Consider the following 19,421-nt stretch of genomic DNA (forward strand, 5'->3'; position numbering starts at 1 on the left):
ATGTAAATCACTTTGATTGTAACCACAGAAAGGCGGTATATCAAGTCTCATCCCCTTTCTTTTCTGGGCTCTGGGAGGCTAAATCCAACTCATCCCCTTCCCATTCACATTATAACCTATCCAGCTGACCATGGAGAATCTTGGGTATGTAACTTTTGTTCTGTCTTAGAGCGCATCTTTTAATGGCCATATATTTGATTTGATTTGATTTCTTATATACCGCTATACCGTGAGGTTCAAAGTGGTTTACAATGAAGATACATTAAAGATACATTAAAATAAAATAAATAAAAATGGTACTTTGGATTTCCCTAGCTGTCCCGAAGGCTCACATTCTAGCTAAAGTACCTGAGAAAACAATAAATAAAAATAAAATAAATGGAATAAAGTAAATTCCAGACAGACAATAGGATCTGATGTTAGAAGTTCATAAAGACGATATGCCATGGAGCCCTGACTTATGCAGCCAAGCCAACACACAATATTTCAGCCATGAGGTTTCCCAGGAAGTAGTAATGAGTGTCAAAATGCAGGCTAGTCATTTAGATCAGAGTCAATGCAACGCTAAAATGCAGGCATGTCATTTGGATCAGATGACCTCTGCAACAGCCAGACAACCGCCACTATCATCTCGGTGCATCAGCTGCATTAAACGGTCAACTGCCACCATTCTCAGATCCGATATCTAGTATGGTATAGGACCCTGCTGGATCGGGGGAGGGGCGGAGCTGTGCTCTTAAGTCTCTTCCACTGCTTCTGCTGCCTGCCGCTGGTTTCGGTGTGGCCCCGGCGTCTCCTTGTGCTCACCGTTATCCCCTGATGGATCGGGGGAGGGGCGGAGCTGTGCTCTTAAGTCCCCGCCGCTGCTTCTGCTGCCTGCTGCTCTTTTTGGTGCAGCACCGACATCTCCTTATGCTCATCGTTATCCCCTGCTGGATCGGGGGAGGGGCGGAGCTGTGCTCTTTAGTCCCTACTGCTGATTCTGCTGCCTGCCGCTGGTTTCGGTACGGCCCCGGTGTCTCTTCGTGCTCAACCGATTAGCCCCTGCTGGATCGGGGGAGGGGCGGAGCTGTGATAAGTCCCCGCCGCTGCTTCTGCTGCCAGCCGCTGGTATATTAGAATGAACTTTATTTAAAACCCATTTATATGATACTGCAGTACTAATTTAATTACCATCCTTTGGGGCGTGGCTTAGCGCGCACACAAAATGGTCGTGTGATCGCAGCGCTTCTCTTACCTGGGCAACCGTTGAATAAATAAAGATTTCCTTTTAAACTGTTTTCGGCTGAAAACATCAGAGAGGACAGCGGGAGCATGGCGAGCACCCGACAGAGTAAGAGTGAAACCGGAGGGGCTGTGAAAAGGCAGAAGCAGGATCAAATTACCCCGAGTAAGGTTCCGCTTCCTGCTGATGTATCAGAGGAGTTAAGCAAAGCTGAAGTTATGGGGGAACTGAGGCAAATCAAACAAATGCTGACAGAGACTGTGAGTAATATGGCAGAACTGAAGGAAGAAATCCTGAATATACACAGACAAATGGAAGTAGCTAATAAAAGAACAACAAAGTTAGAAGTTAAAATGGAGAGCTTAGAATGTGAAGGAAAAAGATGCAAAAATGACAGTTTGGAAATAATTCAATTGAAAAGTCAGCTGGAAGATTACGAAAACCGTGAAAGAAGAAAGAATATAAAACTTTTTGGAATACAGGAAAATTTGGAAGGGAAAAATGCAATACAGTTTTTAGAAAATTGAATTCCTAGATTATTGCAGTTGGATTTCAAACAGCCTTTGGCAATAGAACGGGCACACAGGATTCCAATAAAGAGTCTGGAAAATCAAGGGAGACCAAGACCATTAATATTCAAGATGTTAAGATACCAGCAAGCAATAGAAATTTTAAATGCTGCCAAAAAAGATAAAAACTTAAACTATAAAGGATCCAAAATATGGTTTTTACCAGACTTTGCTAAAAATACAGCAAATATTAGGAAGAAATTCCTTGAGCTGAGATCTCAATTAAAGGAAAAAGGATATAAGTATGGGTTATATTACCCAGCAAAAATGAGGGTATCTTGTGGGGATAAATCTTTGTATTTTGTTGATCCGGAAAAACTAAAGACCTTTCTTTCAAAATCAGAACCTATGTCATTTTAGCACAATGGGTGTTGAAATGAAGGGATAAATACTAAGACTGGATTGGTGGATATTGAACAAAAAATTAAATATAAAGAACTATGGGACTTTTGTTTGTTGGAAAAAGAAGAATATGCAACAAAGAACAGGAAATAAAAATGGACAAGTGAAAAAGAAAATAAAAGAATGTAAAGAAGAAAGTAGAAAGAAGGATAGACTGGAAAGACATTAAAGTGAAGTTATTAGACTGAACTTTTAGGAGACTGAAAGATGGATGGTTGGAGTAAAGAATGAACAAGAAGGATTAAAGGACTGGACAAATTAACACAAAAGGAAAAGTGAAGACTGAATAGGAAAATAAATAGATGTGAAGAAGAAGAAAGCAGGACTGATAGACTAAAAGGATATTATTTAAAAAAAATGAATGACAATTGGCAGTCAAAAGTCTTTAAGAGTGGATGGTTGGATATAAGAAATAAATATGAAAGTTCAGTTTATTTAATAAGTCAGAAAAGGAGAAAGTAAAGAATGAAAGGACAATAAGGAAAAGATTGCAGAATGGACTAATGATAGAAAGGACAAGTTATATGATATTTAAATGCAAGTAAAGGAAAGGAAAATGAATAATATAAAAGAAAGATACATAAGAATTTATTGGTAGCTGAAGGAATGTAAAGATTGATGTTGTGATAATATAGTTTTAAAAAGATTGGATTTAATTTGGAGAAGAGGAAATATAAAAAGGGGGGGAAAAATTATTTTGAAAATGAAATACAAATGTTTAAATACAAATAGGGGATAAAAACTTATAAAATTGAATTTTTTTTTTAACAGAAATATATGAAGAGATGGATATTTGTTGTTGGATATTTAAAGGAGGATAGGAGAAGATGGATTAGATAATATAAGATATAGGAAAATGATACTTTTTATTAAATATATGACTATGATAGAATTTTCTTGAATGAAATAAAATGTTGGGGGAATGAATTAGAGATTGGTGAAATGATAAAAATGCATTAATGGAATGTTAGGAAATAAATATGGTTATGTGACTAAAGGTTAAATAATAGATAGAGAAATTAATTACTTTAAAATGGAAAAAGAAGAGAGATATAATTAGATATACTGTGGAGAGGTAGTGAGTTTGTCTCAATAAAGGATAAAGGGGTTATTAATAAATATTGGTTGCCTGGGGGGGAGGGGGGAAGTTGGGATTACTGTCCAATGTGTGTCCTTAAGCAGTCATTATATTGGGGGGGGGAGGGGTGGGAAGAAGGTGGGTATTAAAGATATTACTAGGATGATTAAGGAAAAGATTAATAAGGGATTGGGTAATTTGGAGGTAAGAATGTGTGCCATGGGGAGAAGTTTTTTAGATCTTAGTTATGGAAGAAGGGAAGAGGAAAATTATGATAAGGAGTATAAAATATATTATGTCTTTTAAGATATTTTCTATTAATGTCAATGGCCTGAATCATGTAATCAAAAGGAAAAAGGTATTTATCATTTTTAAAGAAGCAAAACGCGGATGTTTATTGTCTGCAGGAGACCCATCTTAATATAAAGAAATCACAGAAACTAACGGGTGGGTGGGTGAAAGAATGTTTTTTTGCTCCAGCAGAGGGTAAAAAAGCAGGAGTAGCAGTTCTTATAAATAAAAAGTGTATGGCCAATTTTAAGATAGTAAATTCGGACCCACATGGAAGATGGCTACATGTTGATATTAGTATGGGAAATAATGCCCTGACGTTGTTCAATATATATGCCCCTAATTCGAATTAATCAGAATTCTTTAAAAAATTGCAGAGTATGTTGTTACCACTGGCTGCTTCTAATTTAATGGTGGCTGGAGATTTTAATGCTGTAATGGATCCATTAATGGATAAAAAAACCAGGTAAAAGTATAAAATCTTTAGGTTTAGATAATTTGGTTCAATCATGTGATTTGAAGGATATATGGCGTATTCTTCATTTTAATGATCAGGAATTTTCATTTTGTTCAAAGATTCATAAATCATTTTCAAGAATAGATTATATTTTTATTTCATCACATAAGGTGCAGCAAGTGATTAAGGCTTCCATTGATCCCATTATCATTTCGGATCATGCGGGAGTATGGATAGATTTACAATTAGATCAATTAGAAAATAGAAGACCTCTTTGGAGATTTGATAATGCATTGCTTGTGGATGAAAAATTTTTGGAAAATTTTAAAACACAAATTAGTGATTTCTTTCAAATTAATTTAGTGGAAGATACATCTATTGAAAATGTATGGGACGCTTTTAAAGCGACTATGAGAGGTCATATTATATCATATTCGGCTTTTGTTAGGAAACAGATTAAAAAACAGTATATAGAGTTAGAAAAAGAAATTAAAATACTAGAAACTAAATTGGTAAGCAAATGGGAACATGATGTATTACAAGCTCTTTTGAAAGCAAAAGGTAAATATAACGAATTAGCTTCAAAAATGATAAGAAGAGACTTGTTTTCCAAACAGGCAATGTATTTTGGAAATTCTAATAAGGCGGGAAGATTATTGGCAAATTATCTTAAAGCAAAAAAAAGAAGAACTAACATTAATGGGATAAAAGATGATAATGGTAAAATAACCAATCAAACGGATATAATTTTAAAGCAATTTCTAAAATTTTATAAGGACCTGTATTCTTCCGAGCCTTATTTGGAGAGGCAAAAAGATGGTAAAAATTTAGATTTAATTATTGGACCTAAGGTTCCTGATCATATAAAACGGAGTTTAGATGAACCTATATCATTAAAAGAATTAGAAACAGCGTTGAGATCTCTTAGAGTTGGATCCACTCCAGGTGGTGATGGTTATACAGTAGAATTTTATAAAACATTTCAAAATGTCCTTTCCCCATATTTACTAAATTTATATCAGACACAACTTATAAAAGGTGATATTAAAGGTACTATGGCTGAATCAATAGTAATTGTTTTGCCTAAGCCAAATAAAGATCCTACTTTGGTTTCAAACTACAGGCCTATATCTTTAATAAATGTGGATAATAAACTTTTGGCGAAAATTTTGGCTTTGAGATTAGCCAAAGCTCTCCCACATATTATAGACACGCATCAGACGGGTTTCGTTGCTAAAAGACATTCCTCTAATAACTCTAGATTATTGTTTCATATGTTAAATTTATCAAAAAAAATGGATGAACCGGCTTTTACAGTTTCCTTGGATGCAGAAAAAGCGTTTGATAGGGTAGAATGGAATTTTATGTATCAGGCTTTAGAATGGTTTGGTATAGGTTCTGGATTTATACAAATGGTAAAAACATTGTATAGCTTCCCGATTGCAAGATTAAATATTAATAATATGATATCTGATGGTTTTCAATTGCAGAGGGGAGTTAGACAAGGTTGTCCTTTATCTCCTTTGTTATTTGATGTTGTATTAGAACCCTTATTGTTAGCAATACAGCAAGCAAGGGGGATACAGGGTATTCCATATTCTGATATGGAATATAAAATTTCGGCTTATGCGGATGATATTTTACTTTATTTGAGGAATCCAGAGTCTACCTTATCTTGTCTATTGGAATTAATTGATATGTTTGGCAAATTTTCAGGTTATAAAATTAATTGGAGTAAGTCTGAACTTATACCTTTAAATGTTCATTGTGTAAAAGGATTATTTGACGCTTTTCCGTTCATATGGAAAGAAGAAGGACTTAAATATCTTGGCATTAAAGTTAAAAATACAATTGAAGATACAGTAAAAGAAAATGAAAAATTTGTATTGAAAAGAGTTACAGAGTTATGTGAGCAATGGAATCCGTTACATCTTTCTTGGTGGGGGAGAGTTCAAACTATTAAAATGATGATCTTGCCTGTAGTTTGCTACCAAATGAGTATGATACCTATTTATTTTCAGGGGTCCTTTTATAAAAAGCTTAATAGCATTTTAACGAAATTTCTTTGGCTTGGTAAAACGCATAGAATAGCTTTGGTATCTTTGCAAAAATCAATTAAGGAGGGAGGGGTAAATTTTCCAAATTTTTATAGGTACCATCAAGCCTATATTTTACGTCAGGGTATGTATTGGATCCTCCCAGAACTGATAGATAATGCACCGGATTGGTTATATTTGGAATGGCGCATTATGTTTCCCCTAAATTAAGTTCATCTTCCAAGTATCAACATGCCTAGAAGATACAGAGAAAATAAGATATTAATGGATACTTGGAAAACGTTGAGGTTTATTAGTAAATTAACACCTGTCCCAATAAACAAGTCAACTAATCAGTCTTTATGGATAAACTCCAAGATTAAAATTGGCGGAGCTCAAATCCTTTGGAAGGACTGGATTATTGCAGGCATTAGATCTCTGAATGATGTTATTTCGGAAGGTAAACTGCTGGAATTTTCACAATTGCAACATAGATTTGGTCTTAGTAAAAAACAAAGTTTTAAATGGTTGCAATTGAAGCAAGCCATTCAGGTTGGGTTCCCTGAGTGGAAAACATTGAATAATCAATATAGTTTAGAGTTCTTATGCTTCCAAGCAGACTTCCTAGGGCATCAAGCCGCATTGTGGTATAAATTAATATCTGGATATTTGAATAAAAAACCAAAAAATGGTCTAAGAGACATTTGGAGCATTGAGATTAAGCATCAAATTACTGCATCTCAATGGCCACTAATTTGGTCTTGGAGAATGAGATGTACAGTGTCAGCATCTATGAGACAAACTTGGTTCTTTTTATTACATAGAGCTTTTTGGACCCCTACACGTTTGCAAAAATTAGATAGTTCTAAGTCCAATAAATACTGGCACTGTAATCTGGAACCTGGGACGTTGGATCATTTATTATATCATTGTCCCTACATTAAAAGTTTTTGGAATGCAATTTGGCCACAAATTAATAAATTGATGGAAAATCATGTAGCAATATCATATGATACAGTGTTATTTGGAATGATGATGAGAAAAAAAGTCAAATTTCACCAGAAAATAACAAGCTTTTACTAGTCATGACAGGGGTTGCCATTCAGCATATAACTAATAACTGGAAGAATCATAGTAACCTTAATTATACATTTTGGTGGAATACAATTTGTCATATATTCAAAATGGAAAGAGTAATAGCAATACAAAGAGGGACATATCCTAAATTTATAAAAATATGGGGACCATTGACAAAGTATTGTACTGAATGAATAGTAGGATTTATCTTCTTCTTTTCTTCTTTTTCTTGTCTTATTTATGGCACACATGGAGGGGGGTAGTGAAAATAATTTTACATAACATGTTATAATATGGTATACAATATGTATAAGGTGATTGGAAAGTACTTGAAGGGTGGGGGGTGGGAGAGGGGATAAAAAAATTTGTTCAGAATATTATGTAATAGATATAAAAGTGATATTGTGTATTCATTAGTTGTAACTCAATATTTTGTACACTTCATGTAAAATATGAAAATGAATAAAGAATTATTAAAAAAAAAATAATTACCATCCTTTGTAGTTACATAAAATTACACATAGCACACTAACAACTAAACATAAAATGCAAACATAGCATTCATTTTTAACATCGTGAGTAAGCGTCATTAAAAAGGAATGTTTCAACCACATCCTGAACCATTTAGCATCCAACAGTCCAGATTTCTACTTTGTTCTATAAATAGGGACTGCAACCAAGAAGGCTATTAACAGCATTCTTGCGATCCTTATTGATAGTAGCCTGGAGATGCTGATGCAATACATTCTTTCATGAGGCACGAGACTCTTTTCTAATTCGGAGTCTTAAGGAAAAACTACATGACTTGAAAGTTAGTTTACTCTGTCGTTTGTTTCTTTGTTGTGCTGGACGTTTGAAGTGTTCTTTCTCTTTGCAGGAAACGTCTTCACCCAGCAGCCAAATTACTACACTGACCTGGATGAGACGGTGCCCACGATCCTCCAGGTGAATACTTTGACTGGACTCTGCAGACAGATGCAAAGTCCATGGGTACTTTTACTTATGGACTTTGTACCATGAAGAAGTCCTTGCAAAAATTTGGGTCCCTTTAATGGCCAAAACACAAAACAAGTGTGCATCCCCTTCCCTTGCCTAATTGTATTCAGTGAACATCTACAAAACACAGGTAAAATCACAATTTGGAACACACTGCTTGTTTTTATGTACATACAGGATGGGCGGTTTTCAAATGCCTTTTTTTTAAATAAATCTTTATTCGTTTCCAAAAATTACAACAAGTGTACAATAATCCATCAGAAATATAAATTTGGCTTAAATAAATCACAATATTTTAAATGGATGCAATTGAAGCAGGCCATTCAGGTAGGGTTCCCTGAATGGAAAAATCTTAATACTCAATATAGTCTGCAGGTTTTATGTTCCCAGGCGGATTTTATAAAAAATTAAACAATATTATTACAAAATTTGTTTGGTTTGGGAAAAGATCCAGAATAGCTTTAGTATCTTTACAAAGACCAATTGTGGAGGGAGGGGTAAATTTTCCAAATTTTTATAGGTACCATCAAGCCTATATTCTAAGACAGGGTATGTATTGGATCCTCCCAGATCTCATGGAAAATGTACCAGATTGGCTATATTTAGAATGGCGGCTCCTGTTCCCATTACATTTAGATCATTTAATTAGTATAACAATGCCTAGAAAATACAAAGATAACAGAATTTTAATAGACACTTGGAAAACATTAAGATATATTAATAACCTATCACCAGATCCAATTAGTAAATCACTAAATCAATCTATTTGGGTAAACTCCAGGATCAAAATTGGCGGATTTAAGATCGTCTGGAAACAATGGATAAGTGCAGGAATACGAACATTAAATGATGTCATTTCAGATGGTTCACTGCTTAGTTTTTCACAATTGCAAAATAAATTTGGCTTAAATAAATCACAATACTTTAAATGGATGCAATTGAAGCAGGCCATTCAGGTAGGGTTCTCTGAATGGAAAAATCTTAATACTCAATATAGTCTGCCGGTTTTATGTTTCCAGGCGGATTTCTTGGGACACCAAGCCGCAAAATGGTACAAATTGATATATGGATTTTTAAATAAAAAAAAGAAAACTGGTCTTAGGGATATTTGGAGTATTGAGATTGGACAGACAATTTCTGCATCTCAATGGCCACGATTTTGGTCCTGGAGATTAAGATCTACAAAGTCAGCATCTATGAGTCAAACATGGATGTTTTTATTACATAGAGTGTTATGGACCCCTACGCGCCTGCAAAAAATAGATAATACTAGATCCAATAGATGCTGGCATTGTAAAATAGAAATAGGGACGTTAGATCATTTAATTTTTTTTTGTCCCTGTGTAAATGCCTTTTGGAATCTGATTTGGCCCCAAATTAACAAATTACTAGAAAATCACGTAGGACTCTCATATGACACCATACTATTTGGCACTGCAATGAGAACTCAGAGTCCGATTTCAGCAAATAATAACAAGCTGCTATTAATATTGACAGGAGTCGCCATGCAACAAATTACTCAAAATTGGAAAGATTATACCAAATTAAATTATACGTTCTGGTGGAACTCTGTCTGTCATATCTACAAAATGGAAAAAGTATTAGCACTACAAAATGGGAATCTTCATAATTTCAAGAAAATTTGGCAACCATTGACTAATTATTCTAATGATTAGACTTCTTAGCACATTCGCAATACTTATATAGGAATGGGGTGGGTTATGCATAATTTTTGGAATTATTAATTGTAAAAATGGGGAGGGAATTACAACTTTTGATTATATATAATTTATAATATATACTGTTTATAAATTAAATTATATTAATGATAGATACAATGATATATAGTAATTAATTATATTACTTGTGATTCAATTGTTGTAAAATTGGAAATTTAATAAATAAAAATTAAAAAAAAAAAAAAAAAGAAAGAAATATATTAATTAATCACTTGACAATCTTATTTGTAATCTTCCAAATACATAAATATAAAAGAATCCCACCCCTCCCTCCCATATACTAATAATTAACAATTATCAATTCTTATCATTCATACTCCCACCCTCCCTCTTCCAATATTGAGGTGTTTAAGATGTCTGATCATTAGAATAAATTATCAGTGGCCCCCAAATCTTTTTAAATTTATTATAATTACTTTGTTGTATAGCAAGCACCCTTTCCATTTTATAAATATGGCATACTGAATTCCACCAAAAAGTATAATTTAGTTTAGTATAATCTTTCCAATTTCCTGTAATCTGCTGAATGGCGACCCCTGTTAATATTAATAAAAGTTTATTATTATTCGCTGAAATTTGGCTTTTAAATCTCATTGATGTACCAAATAATATAGTATCATATGAAAGGGCAACATGATTTTCTAACAATGAATTAATTTGGGACCAAATTAACTTCCAAAAGGCATTTATATAGGGACAGAAAAATATTAAATGGTCTAATGTCCCAGCTTCTAAACCACAATGCCAGCATCTATTGGACCTTGAACTATCCAACTTCTGTAAACGAACTGGGGTCCATAAAGCTTTATGCAACAAAAAAAACCAAGTCTGTCTCATAGATGCTAATGAAGCCAATCTTCCCTTGCCTATTCTGTTTCTTGTACTGCTCTAGAATGGCCTTTTCACTAAATGACTTGCCAAGATCATCTATATAAGCATCTCTTTAGGCATTATCTTAAATGCTGTTGGTAGTGAACGATGGCTTTGTGTCCATGTCTTAGAAGGAGCCTTCTGGTAGTATATTCTATGTGGTATACAGCAGAGATCTCAGAGTCCCTCCTTGAGGGCTGCAATCTAGTCGGGTTTTCAGGATTTCCCCAATGAATATGCATTGAAAGCAGTGCGTGCACATAGATCTCATGCATATTAATTGGGGAAATCCTGAAAACCCGACTGGATTGCGGCCCCCGAGGGGGGACTTTGAGACCCTTAGATTTGAGTGTCTATGTCAGGGATGGGCAACTACGGTCCTCGAGGGCCGGAATCCTGTCGGGTTTTCAGGATTTCCCCAATGAATATGCATTGAAAGCAGTGCATGCACATAGATCTCATGCATATTCATTGGGGAAATCCTGAAAACCCGACTGGATTGCGGCCCTCGAGGAAGGACTTTGAGACCCCTGGTATACAGGAAAGGAGCATCCTAGCAATCTGTTTTCATAGGAATCACCATTAGGATCATCTATTATGGCTCTGAGGAAGGAGCACCAAAGGTTTATTTATATTTATTTATTCATTTCTTTAGCCCGTCCTCCCAAATGAACCTGGAACAGATTACAAGAGTACATTCACAATATAGACAGGACATGCAGACTTAGCAAACATAGCATAGTTGAATGCAGCATTTCAAATACAGACATAACATAAAGGTAGTACAGCTTTGCGTTGCAGGTCTAAACATGAGTTACAGTAGGAATTCATTAGGTTGTACTGGGATTGTTCTCCCTTGAGAAAAGGAGACTGCGAGGGGATATGATCGAGACCTTCAAAATACTGAAAGGAATCGATAAAATAGAGCAGAAAAAATTATTTACATTGTCCAATTTGACACGGACAAGAAGACACGGAATGAAGCTAAGGGGGGACAAGTTCAGGACAAATATCAGGAAGTTCTGCTTCATGCAGAGAGTGGTTGACACCTGGAATGCTCTCCTGGAGGAGGTTATCGCGGAATCGACCGTCCTAGGTTTCAAAAGCAAATAGATGTACATCTCTTTACGAGAGGCATAGAAGGATATGGGTGACTAAAAATTACGCCAGATGTACACCTGGCGGGGCCTCCGCGTGTGTGGATTGCCAGACTTGATGGACCGAGGGTCTGATCCGGAGATGGCGCTTCTTATGTTCTTATGTTTATACTGGGGGGAGTTACAGTAGGAGTCCATTAGGTTGTACTGGGGGACACCTTTGAGTTCCATCAGTTAGGAATGGAGGTATTGAGTCATCTTTATCATCTTTCTATAATGTTTAGGTGTTCAGCAATATTCTGAACAAATGCGGTTTACAACAGGACGGATCATCAGCAGAGCCCCAGAAACTGGAAGAGAAGGGCAGAATGTCGCCCAGTGGTATGGCTCTCCAGGTGAGGGCAAGGAATAAGACTACTTAATCTAACCACTTCCTCTTTAATAGGCTACAGCCTTGATCTTCACTCCAGATTTCCCAACAAATCAGGTATTTAGTTCGATATTAATGAATATGCCTGAGGGAGATTTGCATACCGTGGAGGAACTGCATGCCGATTTCTTTCATGCATATTCATTAAGGTTATCCTGAAAACGTGGCCCAAGACCAAGGAGTTACACTCTTGTATTTTCTTTCTGGCCATAAGCAGGCATGATTGAACTCATGTTAAAGAGGGAATGATATCTTTGAAGCTGGGTGTGACTTTATTCTTCTTGGTGTCTGTTAGGAGTTGAAAGACGTGGTATTCTACCTATGTGATACCAGTACCACCCTCTGGGCATTTTTGGATATCTTCCCGCAAGCGAGTCAGAACTTCCAAAAACATGACTTTCTTTCCAGGTAACACTATAATCCATATCTTGTGTGACCTTTTATAATCCTCACTATGGTGCAGGCTGACATACATAGGATAACATTTTATTTGTATACCGTGATACTCTGTGGAGTTCAATGTGGTTAACAAAATTAACTAATGACCTTGCATAATCGGTGAGGGTACAAATACAAACAACCTAGAGACAGGTCAAGATCAGCGAAAGATACATTCACGATACTTAATGGGAAAATCAACATAGGTAAACATCCTAAGTTACAGTTAAAGCAGTAGCCAAATATAGGAAGCAAGAGGGGTAGGACATAGTGGCTACTAGCTGTCAGGAGTTTGCTGTTACTAACATCCTCCTCATCCTTGGCCATAAGAGGCCAAGCGTAATGTGTGTATCGCCTCACAGTTGTATTCCTTACAAAATACAGTACTCCCCCGAAATTTGCGGGGGTTCCGTTCCAGGAACTCCCGTGAATTTCCAAAAACCACAAATGTGGTTTTTCACCTGTCAAAAGTCAGAGGAGGCAAGAGAGGGCAGCTGGAGCGCCGGCGGGTGAAGAAAATCACTCACGGTCTGCTCCAACTGCCTCTTCCTGTCGTAAAGTTAGCCTACACCAATCAGGAGCTGCTTTGACATGCAACTCCTGATTGGTATAGCCCGACTTTACTACAGGAAGAGGCGGTTGGAGCAGACCACGAATGAGTGAGACTACGATTCGTGAACCGCAAATTTGACTGAGCCATGAAGATAGCTTTCCTGAAAAAAGTTAAATGGTCTGTATCAGCGCCATTATTCAGGTCTGATACAGACCATTTAACTTTTTTCAGGAAAGCTATCTTCATGACTCAGTCAGCACTATGGCTTTTCTAACTGATTATCTTATTATAGCTTCTACATGGAGCTTTTTTTTATATTCCATATTCCATCTCCCTTTTTCCTCTTCCAGTTCTTTTTAAATGAAATTCTTATTTGTATTAGGTAAACACAACAAAACAACAAACTACAAAAAAGTAAAAGCAAAGGGAAATATTACCCAGCCAACCACTAACCAGTCTTACTAAGTAAACATTTCTTTGGAGGCAAATAGAGGAATGCAGGCCCAATCCATGGTGATGTCATCTGGCATTGCCCGCATGCCAGAGCTTTCCCCAGAGGAATAACAAGTTGTAAACTTGTTTTGGTATGTGCAGAAGCTTCCCACTTAACAGAGAAAGCCTCTTTTCTCCTCAGTGTATGTATTTATTGGAATTTATTAACCGCCTTTATGAAGATTTACCCAAGGCGGTGTAGAGCAGGTATATTTCAACTTAAGACCAAATATAAACATAGATGCAATGAATAAAGTAGAGTTAAAATCAGTAAACTGAAACTTTTTTTTTTTTAAACTTCTTTATTCTTTTTTATTTCTTACATCAAGTGAAATAGAAGTTGCTTACCTGTAACGGTAGTTCTCCTTGGACAGATGGATCTTACAGCCACACAAGAAGGTGACGTCCCCGTGACGGAGCCGACCCGGCAGTCTAAAAGCTGCAAAGCTAAAGAGCTTTGCGCATGTGCCAGCCCTCCTGCCCGAAAGTATCCCACCTGGCCCCTATATAAGCACACCGAGTCGGAGAATATCGCGGAAACTTTTAAAACTGTGTTTGCCGGTTGGGGGGTGTGCTTATATAGGGGCCAGGTGGGATACTTTCGGGCGGGAGGGCTGGCACATGAGCAAAGCTCTTTAGCTTTGCAGCTTTTAGACTGCCGGGTCGGCTCTGTCACGGGGACGTCACCTTCTTGTGTGGCTGTAAGATCCCTGTCCAGGGAGAAATATATGTATTACATACAATTTTTAAAAAACACTTGAAATTTCAAACAATTACTCTTATATTGTAAAGTAAAGAAACCCCTTTTATCAGAATTTTAATTCAGAATACCCTTACAATAGTTTACCCTCCCTAACCCCCCTATATGTTCTATCCATGTGCTATGATATCTAATCATTAGAGAAATTAGCCAATGGTCCCCAAATTTTATTAAACTTATGAATATACCCCTGTTGTAACGCCATCACTTTTTCCATTTTGTAGATATGACAAATTGAGTTCCACCAAAAAGTGTAATTTAATTTAGTGTAATCTTTCCAGTTTTGAGTAATTTGCTGTATGGCGACCCCTGTTAATATCAATAAAAGTTTATTATTGTTTGCAGAAATCGGACTTTAAGTTCTCATTGCTGTTCCAAATAATATTTTATCGTATGAGAGTCCAACATGATTTTCTAATAAATTATTAATTTGGGGCCAAATTATTTTCCAGAAAGCATTTATACAGGGACAAAAGAATATTAAATGATCTAATGTCCCCACTTCTATCTTACAATGCCAGCATCTATTAGATCAAGTACTATCTACTTTTTGTAATCGCGTAGGGTCCATAAAACTCTGTGTAACAAAAACATCCATGTTTGACTCATAGATGCTGACCTTGTAGAACGTATCCTCCAGGACCAAAATTTTTGCCATTGAGGTGCAGAAATTGTCTGTCCAATCTCAATACTCCAAATGTCCCTAAGTCCTGTTCTCTTTTTTTTTTTTATAAATCTTTATTCATTTTTAATCATTCAACAAGTGTACAATTTAATCTCATACATATTATTGAAAACATCACTTGTAAGTCTATCAAGAAAAACAACAATTATATATATATATATATATATATATATATATATATATATAAACCCATATCCCACCCCCTTCCCATTATTATTAATATTATACACAATAAAATAAAAAACCTTCCCCCTTCCTATTATTCATGGTGTATATTTCAATAAAATAAAATAACTGGTGTTTAATCATCACAAAAAGCACAGTTACTTACCGTAACAGGTGTTATCCAGGGACAGCAGGCAGATATTCTTGACTGATGGGTGACGGCACCGACGGAGCCCCGGTACGGACACTTTTAGAGTGATTGTACTCTAAGAACTTGGAAAGTTCTAGAGACCGCACCGCGCATGCGCGAGTGCCTTCCCGCCCGACCCCGACGCGCGGTCCCTCAGTTAAGATAAGCCAGCTAAGAAGCCAACCCGGGGAGGTGGGTGGGACGCAAGAATATCTGCCTGCTGTCCCTGGATAACACCTGTTACGGTAAGTAACTGTGCTTTATCCCAGGACAAGCAGGCAGCATATTCTTGACTGATGGGTGACCTCCAAGCTAACAAAAAGAGGGATGGAGGGAAGGTTGGCCATTAGGAAAACAAATTTTGTAAAACAGATTGGCCGAAATGTCCATCCCGTCTGGAGAAAGCATCCAGACAGTAATGAGATGTAAAAGTATGGACTGAGGACCACGTAGCAGCTTTGCAGATTTCCTCAATGGGCGTGGAACGGAGGAAAGCTACAGATGCTGCCATAGCTCTAACTCTATGTGCCGTGACAGAACCTTCCAGTGTCAGTCCGGACTGAGCATAGCAGAATGAAATGCACGCAGCAAGCCAATTAGATAGCGTACGTTTAGAAACAGGACGTCCCAATTTATTCGGATCAAAGGACAGAAAAAGTTGGGGAGATGATCTGTGGGGCTTAGTGCGGTCTAAATAGTAAGCTAAAGCCCGCTTACAGTCCAAAGTATGAAGAGCCTGTTCCCCGGGATGGGAGTGAGGTTTAGGGAAAAAAACAGGTAGAACAATAGATTGGTTGAGATGGAACTCAGAAACAACCTTAGGGAGAAACTTTGGATGTGTACGTAGAACCACCTTGTCGTGATGAAAGACAGTGAAAGGTGGATCAGAAACTAGTGCATGGAGCTCACTGACCCTCCTGGCAGAGGTGAGAGCAATAAGAAAAAGTACCTTCCAAGTGAGAAACTTGAAAGAGGTAGTAGCCAAGGGTTCGAATGGAGGCTTCATCAAGGCGGAGAGAACCACGTTCAGATCCCAGATCACCGGAGGTGCTTTGAGAGGTGGTTTCAGATTGAAAAGACCTCGCATGAATCTGGAGACCAGGGGATGAGCTGAAAGGAGTTTCCCCTGGACCGGCTCATGAAAGGCCGTAATGGCACTGAGATGAACTCTGATGGAAGTAGACTTGAGACCAGAAGTAGACAGAGAAAGCAGATAATCCAATAGAGGTTCCACTGCAAGAGACTTGGGGTCATGATGATGTAGGAGACACCAAGAAGAAAACCTCGTCCACTTTTGATGGTAACATTGTAGAGTGGCTGGTTTCCTGGAGGCGTCCAGGATGGAGCGAACAGGCTGAGACAGCAAAAGATCAGTTGAAGTCAGCCCGAGAGATACCAAGCTGTCAGGTGTAGAGATTGCAGGTTGGGATGGAGGAGGGTTTCCTGATCCTGTGTAAGCAGAGATGGAAACAGTGGAAGTAGAAATGGATCCCTGGAACTGAGTTGAAGTAGAAGGGAGAACCAATGTTGTCTGGGCCACCGTGGAGCAATCAGGATCATGGTGGCCCGTTCCCTCTTTAGTTTGAACAAGGTCCGAAGCATGAGAGGCAGAGGAGGGAAAGCATAAAGGAACAGATTGGACCAATCCAGAAGAAATGCATCTGCTGCCAGACGGTGAGGAGAGTAAAGTCTGGAGCAGAATTGGGGCAACTGATGATTGTGAGGAGCTGCAAAAAGGTCCACCTGAGGAGTGCCCCATTGTGCAAAGATGGACTGTAGAGTCGATGGGTCGAGAGTCCATTCGTGGGGTTGGAGAACTCTGCTGAGCTTGTCCGCTAGGAAGTTCTGTTCTCCTTGAATATAAATCGCTTTCAGGAATAAGCGGCGCGAGGATGCCCAAGACCAGATTCTCTGGGCTTCCTGGCATAAGAGGCGAGAGCCCGTTCCCCCTTGCTTGTTGATGTAGTACATGGCCACTTGGTTGTCTGTGCAAATCAGAAGGACTTGAGGAAATAGAAGGTGTTGGAAGGCCTTGAGGGCATAGAACATTGCCCTGAGTTCCAGGAAATTGATGTGATGCTTCTTTTCCTGAGGAGTCCAAAGGCCCTGAGTTTGGAACTCGTTCAGATGGGCTCCCCATGCATAAGGGGAGGCGTCGGTGGTGATGACCAGATGATGAGGAGGCAGATGGAACAGAAGGCCCCTGGAGAGATTTGAGGATATCAACCACCATTGCAGAGACTGACGAAGAGACGATGTCACAGATATGTGTCGTGAGCAAGAGTCTGTCGCTTGAGACCACTGGAGAGCCAGGGTCCATTGGGGAGTGCGCAGGTGAAGCCGTGCCAGGGGTGTGACATGAACTGTGGAGGCCATGTGACCCAAGAGAATCATCATCTGCTTTGCCGAAATGGAGTGCTGGGAGAGCACCTGCTGACAGAGCGATTGGAGGTTGTGAAGACGGTTGTCCGGCAAGAAGGCTCTCATCTGGACCGTGTCCAGTACCGCTCCAATGAATTGAAGTTTCTGCGTAGGCAGAAGGTGAGACTTGGGTATATTGATTTCGAACCCCAGTAGTTGTAGAAAAAAGATGGTCTGGTTGGTGGCCAGAAGAACAGTCTGAGATGAAATGGCCTTGATTAACCAATCGTCCAGGTAGGGAAAAACCTGAAGGTGGTGGGAGCGTAGAAACGCTGCCACCACTACCAGACATTTTGTGAACACTCTTGGAGAGGAGGCAAGACCGAAGGGGAGCACTCTGTATTGGTAATGACAGTGATTTATCATGAAGCGAAGGTACTGTCTGGAGGCCGGATGAATTGGAATGTGAGTGTAGGCCTCTTTGAGATCGAGAGAGCATAGCCAGTCGTTGTGATCGAGGAGAGGATAAAGCGTAGCTAGAGATAGCATCTTGAATTTTTCTTTGACCAAACATTTGTTGAGATCTCGCAGATCTAGAATTGGTCTGAGGTCTCCTGTTTTCTTGGGGACTAGAAAATACCGGGAGTAGAATCCTTGCCCTCTTTGGTCCAGAGGAACTTCCTCTATGGCGTTCAGAAGCAGGAGGGACTGAACCTCCTGACAAAGGAGGGCAGATTGAGGAGTGTGCAAAGCAGACTCTTTTGGTAGACTTTGGCCCGGAAGGGTGTGAAAGTTGAGAGAGTAGCCGTGGCGGATGATGTTGAGGACCCACTGGTCCGAAGTGATAACTTCCCACCGGCTGAGAAAGAAAGACAGTCGTCCTCCTATCGGTTGAGGGAGGAGAGGAGATGGTTGAACGCTGGCTATGCCCTCGAGTATCAAGTCAAAAGGGCTGAGTCGATTTTTGTGGAGGAGGCTGCTTAGCTGGTTGTTGCTGCTGAGGCCTAGGTGTTTGCCGCTGTTGTTGACGCTGCCTCCTAGGTTGCTGAGTGGAAGGCTGCAAGGGGCGAGCCACAAAACGCCGCTGATAGGCCGTTTGCTGTCTGAATGGCCGAGAAGGCGGAGGTTTCTTCTTGGTCTTAAGAAGGGTATCCCAGCGGGTTTCATGAGCCGAGAGCTTCTGGGTCGTTGAGTCCATAGAATCTCCGAACAGCTCATCCCCTAAACATGGGGCATTAGCCAACCGGTCTTGATGATTAACATCAAGCTCAGAGACTCTGAGCCAAGCCAAACGGCGCATGGCTACAGATATGGCTGTTGCTCTAGAGGTAAGCTCAAAAGTGTCATATATAGACCTTACCATGAATTTCCTGAGCTGGAAAAGAGCTGAAGAGCACTGATGGAAAGCCTCACGATTCCCCACAGGAAGGTACTGCTCAAAGGAAGCCATGGTGGTAAGGAGATGCTTTAGATAAAACGAAAAATGAAAAGCATAGTTACCAGAACGATT

At 38.7% G+C, this 19,421-nt stretch overlaps 1 protein-coding gene across 4 annotated transcripts in view; it reads left to right on the plus strand.

The window, feature by feature from the left end:
• Window positions 1-19,421, plus strand: part of ASCC2 (activating signal cointegrator 1 complex subunit 2) — a 108,439-nt gene that overhangs the window by 38,418 nt on the left and 50,600 nt on the right. For all 4 annotated transcript variants that reach the window (XM_033955074.1, XM_033955073.1, XM_033955076.1 and 1 more), the window contains 3 exons: window positions 8,013-8,080; window positions 12,122-12,232; window positions 12,563-12,675. In XM_033955074.1, coding sequence (XP_033810965.1) covers window positions 8,013-8,080; window positions 12,122-12,232; window positions 12,563-12,675 — 292 coding nt within the window. The remainder of the gene's footprint in view (window positions 1-8,012; window positions 8,081-12,121; window positions 12,233-12,562; window positions 12,676-19,421) is intronic.

The sequence above is a fragment of the Geotrypetes seraphini genome, chromosome 8 (genome assembly GCF_902459505.1).
Source record: "Geotrypetes seraphini chromosome 8, aGeoSer1.1, whole genome shotgun sequence".
NCBI lineage: Eukaryota > Metazoa > Chordata > Amphibia > Gymnophiona > Dermophiidae > Geotrypetes > Geotrypetes seraphini.